Source organism: Physeter macrocephalus, chromosome 15 (assembly GCF_002837175.3).
Source record: "Physeter macrocephalus isolate SW-GA chromosome 15, ASM283717v5, whole genome shotgun sequence".
In the NCBI taxonomy this organism is placed as follows: Eukaryota; Metazoa; Chordata; class Mammalia; order Artiodactyla; family Physeteridae; genus Physeter; species Physeter macrocephalus.
In genome coordinates this window covers 73139347-73148670 of record NC_041228.1, presented here as the reverse complement: position 1 = coordinate 73148670, position 9324 = coordinate 73139347, and the positions used below count along the sequence as shown (strand labels likewise).

Below are 9324 nucleotides of genomic sequence, written 5' to 3'. Positions count from 1 at the left end.
ACCTTAGTATGTAGTGTGTATCTTACAGGAAATGTTTTTTAACAATCGTGGCACAGTAATAATGCCATTAATGAAGTCCTCAATTTAGAATCTGGAACATTCTTCCATCAAGGCGGGGGGAGGGGGAAGTCAGTCCAGTGAGTCTGTCTCAAGATCTTCATCTCTTGTTTGCTCCACTTGTATTCTCTTTTCAGTAACTGGATTAATGCTTTGAGCCCAAAATGAGAATATTTTTTATTACTGTAGAGTACGTGGTGTTTGCTGCTCAGTTTCCATCTGTTCCTCTTGCTTGCGTTTTCTACCTGCTGCTTCTTTCTCATGTTGGCCTTTCAGCATATTCCTTCTATGAGCAGTTTGAAAGTTTCTTCCACCTTTTCTCCTCTTTTCACCTTCTTGATCATTTCCTTCCTCTTCAGAATCAGAGGTTGATGTAAGCCCTGTTTTAGCTAAATTTTTCCCTTTTGATTCAACTTCTTTTTCCCCCTCTTTTTTATCTGGCTCTTTTCTTGGCTTATCTTCTTCCTTCTGGCCCTCTTCATCCTTTCAAGGTTGCTTTTTAGGTCGTTTTTCCTCTTGCCCCTTTTTCTTGCTTTTGTCTTCTTCAGTTACCACGTCACTCTCCGAAGGACGGGGCTGTTTTACCGTTTGGGGTCTGCCTCTCGCTTTTGGAATCGTGACTTCTGTAGCTGCAGGTGGTCCTCTTTTAGGACTCACTTTTAGATTAACAGAGGCTGTTGCTGTAGTCACTACTCCTGCCTCCTCGGTTTCTACTTGTTTTTCTGCCTTTCTCTTTCTCCCTCTTCTGGCAGCTTTTGGAGTGGTTATGTCAACTGCTTTAGTCACATCCTCGTTGCTGGCTTTTTCTTCATGGTCAGGATCTTCCTTTGAAACACTAGTTTCTTTTTCTTCAACTTCAACATCAGATGAGGCATTTGATTGTTTAGTTGATGCCCGTTGACTTGAAAATTTCACTTTCGGATTGTTATCTATCTCCCATAAACCGTCATTAAAGCCTTTTCGTTTATTTGGTTTGCCGTACTTTTCCTTATTTTCTGAGTAAGGAAATATGTCCTTTGGGCCTAAAAAAGCAGTCTCACGAGTTCCAAAAAAGAAAACGGGTAGTTTGTTTGTGGGTGGTTTTACAGCTCCATCAGGAACTTCACCTACCTACCTGCCGCCGCCGTCGCTGCACTGCTCCCTATCTGCTTCTAAACCACTGAAATTTGGGGTTTCTTTATTAGCCCTTAGCAGCTTAGCTCTTACCCTAACTAATACACCAAGAAAGTCTCCCTTCCTTCCTTCCTTCCCCCCTCCCTCCCTCCCTTCCTTCCTTCCATCCTTCCTCGCTTCTTTGAGCACATTCCAACAGAAGTTTAGGTTGGCTGGTCTGAAAATGAATTCATTTTCTTAGATAAGAGAATAAAAATTTCTTGAGCAACCCGTAAGGTGCCGTGCTATGTATCTGGGCTAAAAAGAGGAATAAAACCCAATTCTTATACTTGAGAATACTTGGGAAACTGATGGTCCAACGAAAGTCTTTTGATTTAGTTTTGTCTCTAGCCAGTCTGGAATTATAGAGCTGTTCAGCGGTTTAGGGACAAGATTTTGCCGAGCTTCGAAGAAGCCAGAAAAATGCAGAAATTTGGTGGCAAATTGGTGTTTTTCTCTTGATATTCTGCAGAAAATCACATTAAGATGAAACTGAACTTTGCCCCCTCTGCCTGACAAATGAGAAGAAGGTACTCATGTCTCAGTACCTGCAGCCCTGTATTTGATCCAAGTCTCCCCAGAGTAACTGAAATCGTGTTGTTGCCATTTATTTGGGTTCTTATGATGGGCCATCCACTCTTGATGTGATTCAACCCACTTACTTCTCTCAAGAACCTAACTGATGTTTACAGATGAGGTAACAGAGTCAGAGAGGATAACTAACTTCTCTGTCACCATGGAGACAGTGGGGGATGGAAGCAAGTTTGAAACCCATCCTGGTACCCAAAGGCCAGCGCCCCTCCTGAAAGCTCTGTTGCCTTCCATGGGAGCAGCTTTGCACTTAGATTATTCAGAGTACTGCTTCGGGCTTTTGCTTTTCATGGGAGAAATAACCTCACAGACTCTGGGTCCCACTGCATCCTCGGCCCCAGGCTGGAGACTAGCCTCTATTACTCAGAACTTATGAAACTCCGTAGTTCTTTATATTCAAGCGTCAGCACGTCTGACTTTTGTTTTCAATCCAGAACCTGCCCTGTTTTCACAGAACAAAAATCCAGATTCATTCTGCAAATGAAATGATGGTTGGTCCTTGGAGAACAACCCAGATCCCAGGTCCCCACTTGAGCACAGTCCCAAGGCAAGGTTTTCTGGCTGGGTGCTTCCAAAAGCCCTCTCACGCCGATAAGGGCTTTCAGACATACCAAAGCGGGGGGAAAAGGAAAGAGACCCTTTCTTTTTCTTGTTGTTCCAGATCAGATAACATTGCCTGATTAGTTCCTCCACCATGAATTCACACCGCATGTACCCACACGCCAGCCCTCTGCTAAAAGGCCATCAGCTATATTGCTTCCCGCGCAATAATTCACATTTTGCCTCGTGCTTTCCCTTCTCCACCTCTGTTTCCGGCTCCTCCCCCTGAAGTAGCAAAGTGCCTGCAAAGAAAATGTGTCAACAGGCGAAATTTATAGGAGTTTCCTGGCCCACACAGAAACGTGAACCACAGGTATCCCCAAAGGAGAGATTTTCTTACCCAGACACTTACCCTCTTGCATATGCCCTGATTCTATTCACATGTGGGTTCTCTAGAGACACCAGTTATCTTTTGGACGGAATCAGAGTGTGGAGCTCCCGTTTGGGAAGAGTGGCTTTGATGAAGGCCAGTTGGGATTATTTAGTTGCGGTTACAGAAAAGCCCAACCCAAACTGGCTTAGTCCAAAAGGGAATTTATTGACTCAAAAGCTGAAAGAGGATGCTAACGACAGACAGGACGCAATTCAGGGCTCAGGCTTTACCACGGGTACCTGCCAACTTTAAAAACCTTTGTTCCTTTGTTCTGCCTTCCACTGCGTTGACTTTAGCCTTGGGTTTTATGGGTACCAGAAAGGTCCCTGCTAATCCACGCACTCTCTTATGTTTTAAGTCAAAGGTTATGAGTGAGAGTCTCTTCCCCGGAAGGTGCAGTGAAAATGTCATTGCATTTCATTGACTCTGACTAGGTCACATATGATCCACGAAGATCCAAGGATGGGGAAGTGAGATATGCTGATGGCTTAGGCCTTGGTCACAAGCTCCACTCCTGGGGCTCGGTGTGGAGTCCGCGTTAATGGGACTGCGTGGAAATCGGGTACAGTCACCAGGAGGACTCCGGCACTGTTCCCTGCAGTGTGTGTTGCCTTATAAGAGACGGTGCATAAGCGTCACATAATGTTTTGTGTCCACTGCATAAGCCAGCTCCATACCTTGAAAATAGCCAGCATCTGCTTACGTAAAATAAGAATTTACACCCCAAGCCAAGCTGATTGGAGAAAAGGTTACTCACTGATTTACATTCCAGGAGTCAGGCTAGTTTGCCAAAATTCTGATGCAAGTGGGTCAGTGTAGAAAACACTCAAAAATTTCTCAACGCCTACAGCAGGACCGCCTTGTATTCTTTAAAGCATGAAGAGCCTCCACTGGTTCGGTCTTGAAGACTATGTCAATGAGCCTTTCTTTTCGGTTTCATTGAGTTTTTGTTTTCTAAGAAGGCTCCGATATTTTAGTTAGTTATAAAGACCTCTGTAGCCTGATCAGGCTGGTTCTGGAGGGAGTGCAAGAGTTTATGGCAGAAACGTGGAAGGTCGTTGGAAGTATTTTGACTATATTATGATACACACACCAAAAGATGTTCTCCTATAATGCTCTTTCTTCCAGTCCTTCAGCTTCCTCATATGTCTTTCTAAATAAACATCTGGAATTAGGTTATTCATGCTTCTTGTCAACTCTCAGCGTCAAATAGTCCTCCTTGTAGCCACTGAACAGTTGTTAGTGGTTATGAACCTCCTTTCTTCAAACACTTTATTGTTGATTGTGTATCAGACCCTCTCTAAGCACGTCACATGCACTATTTCATTCATGCTTCATAACTACTGTATGACCTAGAGACTATTATTATTATTCAAATTGTATGGAAGATGAAACAGATCTAGAAGAGGTTAAATATCTTGCCCAAGGTCACACCGTTGGAGCCAAAGATTTTAAAACCATAGTATGCAAAGAAAACAAAGATTTTGCCCCTGCTGCCACCAAGGTAGGGCACAGGAAGACAGACCTATAAATAAACAAGTGCATTTAATGTTGTGTTTGCTGTGATAGTGAGCCTACACAAGGGAAAGTGGGAGAGAGAGAGAGAGAGAATGAGAGAGAGAGAAAGCAGTCATTTCTCTGGCCGGGGCTGAAAGATTTGAAATGGGTGTTGGGAAAAGTTCCCTAGAGGAGGCTAAGCTGAGGTGCGTATTGCTTTCCAGCTAGAAGGTGGTGGATGAGAAGAGCATCCCAGAGATCAGAACCCATGCAGGCAAAACACAGATGCATGATGGGGGAAACGCAAGCTATCTGGCCTGGGTGGAGCCTGGGGTTCAGGAAGGACAGACATAGGAGCAGCCAAGCGGGACCCAGTCCATGAAGGGCCTGGTTGGGATTTGGTCAGGAGAGAATGGGGAACTGTTGAAGGACTTTAAGAAAAAGGTGACAGTTATTCATACCTAGTTTAAATCTTTTTTTTGGGGGGGATTTTTTATTGTGTAAAATAAACATAACAAAACTTACCATTTTAACCATTTTAATTGTAAAAGTCAGTGGCATTAAGTACATTCACAATATTGTCCAACCATCTCCACTATCCATTTCTAGAAAATTTTAATTATCCCAAAGGGAAACTCTGTACCCATTGAACAACCATTCCCCCATTTTCCCGACGACCTGCTGGATCAATGGAAGTTGTGCTGAAAAACAAGAGGAAATAAACATATAGGTTCTCGAGATGTACGTTAGCACAAAGAACACTGTGATTTGTGCTTTTTTAAAAGGAAAAGCATCAACGACGCTACCTTTTAGGGCTGAGGGACCACGCAGTGTCTGGGGTGAGCTGTTCCTGCCAAATCAGCCAGACGACGGCGATGTTCCGTTACCACCAAGATGTCCCTCTGTGGTTTCTTGTAAAGAAAGGCAGCGCGTGCCCCGCATGGCTGTCATGACTAAAACTGCTGGTGAACATCCCATGGCATCAGGTTAGCCAGCAAACACCCACTGAGCACGTGCTATGTGCACGGGGGTCAGGAGTCAGGTCATAAACAGAGAGGGGTAGGCAGTGATCCACAGCTTTCGAAGGAATCGTAATGTAGTCGGGGAGAAGGACGAGGACACGTCAGCCTGCGACCTCAGGTGGGGTGGAACCACCTGACCTGTGCTGATTTACCTTTTCACTGCACTCGGTAGAGCTCTTTACAGCACTGAGCACGTTATCATTTTACATCAGTTCGACCCTCTTCTTGTATTAGCCATCAGACTGTTCACCCCATAATGGCAGATGCTTCATCTATTTTTGTTCATTATTGTCTCTTCGGAATCCAGCGTAGTTCTTGGCACGTAGAATGTGCTCAACAAATGCATATTGAATAAATGGTTGCTATAATTATATATATGTGTGTTTATACACGCATACATACATATATAATACACATATATGTGCATACCTACATACATATACACACATATATTAATGCTACAACCCATTGTATGTGTATACTTTCACCGAACATATAAATATATATACGTTCAAGGTATGGATATATATGTACAAGTCATATTTTTTGACAAAAATAATTATCATTTATGGAGCACTTTAATTTTTATAAACAGAAACTTTTTTCAGTGTTTTACATATATCATTTTATTTAATTGTCACAAGAATCCTGTGAGGATTAATTAGCTTGTTTACGTTTTCCAAAAGAGGCAAAGGAGGCACAGAGAAGTTAAGAAACTTTCCGAAGGCCACATTGTTTCAGTTAGTATCAAGCCATATGTTTTGAAAGCACAAACAAAAAGTTCACAATAACCCAAACCATTTTTTAAAAAAGCTCCCACTTTGGAATCGATAGCTTCTTCCAGGCCTCAGTGCTGTTTAAATACGGCCGAGCCACCGCGGCTGCGAAGCTCCACGAGCTGGGTCTGTTAACTGCACGTCTGGCTCACGCAGCCGTGGGCGCAGAGCTGGGTTTGTGGTCCACAGTAAGAGGTCACCGTCAGGCCTCGAATGCACCCAGACAGACCCACAGTCTCCCTCCGCAGGCTAATTAGTTAGAAGACTATTTATAGACCTCAGCGCTCCTCTCCAGACTCGCTCTCAGTTCCTACGCCCCCTGCTCTCAGCAGACAACTTCACCTCGTGAGTCATTGAGAAAATTGAGGGCATGCGCGTGCTTTCTGGTAACTTCCCACCCTCTACCTACAATTTACCTACACCCACGTCCGTGCTCCCAGCCGTGTAAGCCTCTCCCAGGGTCCGTGTCCTACCCCCGCCCTTCTGGGTTCATCTCTCATCCCTTCCCGTCCCAGGAGGCTCTCCAACCTTTAGGTCCATCTCCACGATGATGCCCCCTCTGCCTGTGAAGGGGCTGCGCTCTCACCGCTTTCCTGGATTCCTGCAGCGGCCTCCTAACCTGCCCCGCATTTCCATTTTGCCTCTTCCACAGCGCAGGCACACGGAACCTTTTAAAATGCAGGGTCACGGGCAATTCCCAGCGCACTGGCCCCGACTCACCTACGTCTCACTATTTCCAGGAATCCTATCAGGATACGAGTAACTAAGGGTGATATTAAATCCTCTCTACTTTTCCCCTCCCTTCCTTCCTTCCTTCCTTCCCTCCCTCCCTCCCTTTGAAAGTAAGTCATTTGCATACGTGAGTAGTTTTTGATAGTAACAGAGTTCTCCGGGTGCACCTTGCAGCGGACTTCTTGACTCCGTCACCAGGCTTCGTCTCAAGCGCCTCTCACGCACCTCCACGTCCTCCCCGCCGCTCCCTGGCTCTGCTGCCAGCACCCCTAGAAAGTCAGGGGGACTGGGACCTCCGCGTTGCCACTGATCTTTGTTCAGTCTCCACATCCGGCTTCTGACAGCGTCCACCCTGCTTGTTTTCAGACTTCCCCGTACACTCCCCGTTTCCCTCACAGCGCAGGAGTGGTTCCTTTTTCCTCCGTGGATGCCTCTTGTTCGGCCTGACCCTTGAAGGCCGTGTCCATGGGGTTCTGAGCAGAACCTCCCTGCCCTAGCTCTCTGAGCTTTCTGTAGGCGGCTTTATCCCCTGGCGGATTTTGTGTGCGTTCCTTATGCACGTTACCCTTATCACTTTAGTTTCATTCGCTAGGCCTTTGAGAGCTTTAGCTGCTCATTGTTGAGGTTTGCTTACTGGGGTGTAGGTATTCATCCAAGAAGGATTGTAGCTTGATTTTTCTAAAATCCTTCTTGTTGTTTTATTGCCAATACTATTCCCGAGGAAACAAGCATTTAATGACATGTTAAGATGAAGCAGCACATTTTCCCAAGTCTTCAAGAATGTTTGGTCGTTCCCATCCTCCACCCCAATACTTGCTGACCTTAAAATGTGCTCAAGTTCAGAAGCCTGAGTCCCAAACAAAAATGGCCTCTTGCTGGGGCCCGACCTCTTTGACCTACGCTGGGTGTGGCATCACCAGTCCTCGCTTCTCTCTCACCTTCATCAGGCCTCTTTCAAACCTTTCTTCCCAGCCCCCCTGCCCCCTCCCGCCAGAACCTAGATCCCCCTGCTGACTTGGGACCAAGTAAGTGTGAAGCAGATTCTGCAAGCCTGGCTCTCTGCAGCGAAGGTGGCAGTAAAAAAGAGAAAGGCTTCCCCTCAAGGAACATCCATTAAAGAGGTTGTCGTGTTTGTTTGTTTTGTTTTTTTCAGAGAAAAGCATGCACCCACATGTTGTGCTCTAAATGAGGATATTTTTCCAAAGTGCCTCTGTGTTAGTGTCCTGTTGCCACTAGAACAAATTATCACAAACTTGACTTAATACAACACAAATTTATTTTCTCACAGGTCTGGAGGGCAGGAGTCTGGAAACAGTCTTACTGGGCTAAAGTCAAGGTGTCAGCAGGGCCGGTTCCTCCCGGAGGCTCTCTGGGCGAATCCATTTCCTTGACTTTTCTAGCTGCTGGAGGCCGCCTGCATTCCTGGGCTTGTGGCCCCTTCCCCGCATCACCCAGCCCTCTTGCCTCCCTAGTCACATCTTTTACTTCCTCTGCCTCCCTCTTAGAGTGTGATTACATTTAGGGTCCACCAGATAACCCGGGATAATCCACCTCTTTATTTCGCTTTTTTTTTTTTTTTAATATTTTTTTGGCCACCCTGTGTGGCATGAGGGATCTTAGTTCCCCGACCAGGGATCGAACCCGCACCCCCTGCATTGGAAGTGCGGAACCTCAACCACTGGACGCAACTGGGAGGTCCCCCCACTTTTTAAAATATATTTAATCCCCCCATTTCGAGATCCTTAATTTAATCACAGCCGGAACATCCCTTTGGGCATATAAGATTAATATTCACAGATTCCAGGGGTTAGAATGTGGATACCTTCGCGGACAGTATTTAGCAGTGTCACACACTGAATTTCACCTGCGCTTTGACGACTCACTCCCATATCTTTGTGTCACTTTCTTGAGTTCTGCTTTGGCCCTGGAATATTACTTAATAAGGCATTTTGCTTTATATATGTGTATAGATAATTATCATATATCATACATAAATGTATATTATATATTTATTGTGTATATGTACATAAAAGTTTATTTTGAAAGTCTCCCTTCAAGGTATACTGACATGTCTTTAAGAAAGAAAACGCATGTAAAGGGTGTGGTTTCTACAGTGTCGGTGTTTGTGTTTAACTTCATGGAAAAACCATCATGCCAATATCATGTCCTCTTTCAGCCTGTTGAAAGAGAGCCCCTATGAGGACATGTCAACCCGTCAGGGGAGTTGTCCAGGTGTCCAGGTGTTGGGCTCACTCAGGTGCCAGTAAAGATGCCGGCTTCTCTCCAGTCTCCAAAACCCCAAAGCCCAGAGTGACAGATGCCCCCCACCTGCCGTTCCACTGACTGCACACCCCCAGTCACCTCCTACTTCCCTGCCTTGTTCTTTGGTTTCCTCAGTTTTGCCCACTGCCCTCAACGCCTAGCTGGAGATATTTCCATTAAGATTTTATCCTTGGGCTTCCCTGGTGGCGCAGTGGTTGGGGGTCCGCCTGCCGATGCAGGGGGCACGGGTTCGTGCCCCGGT

The 9324-nt window shown here is 45.6% G+C and overlaps 1 protein-coding gene across 1 annotated transcript; it reads right to left on the bottom strand.

The window, feature by feature from the left end:
- Nucleotides 1-237: 237 nt before the first annotated feature.
- On the bottom strand, nucleotides 238-7130 carry LOC102974710 (PC4 and SFRS1-interacting protein-like). The gene is given in 2 exon segments (XM_024126972.1): nucleotides 238-1167; nucleotides 7026-7130. Coding segments are annotated over 2 exon segments (1035 nt in total).
- Between the last annotated feature and the right edge of the window lie 2194 nt (nucleotides 7131-9324).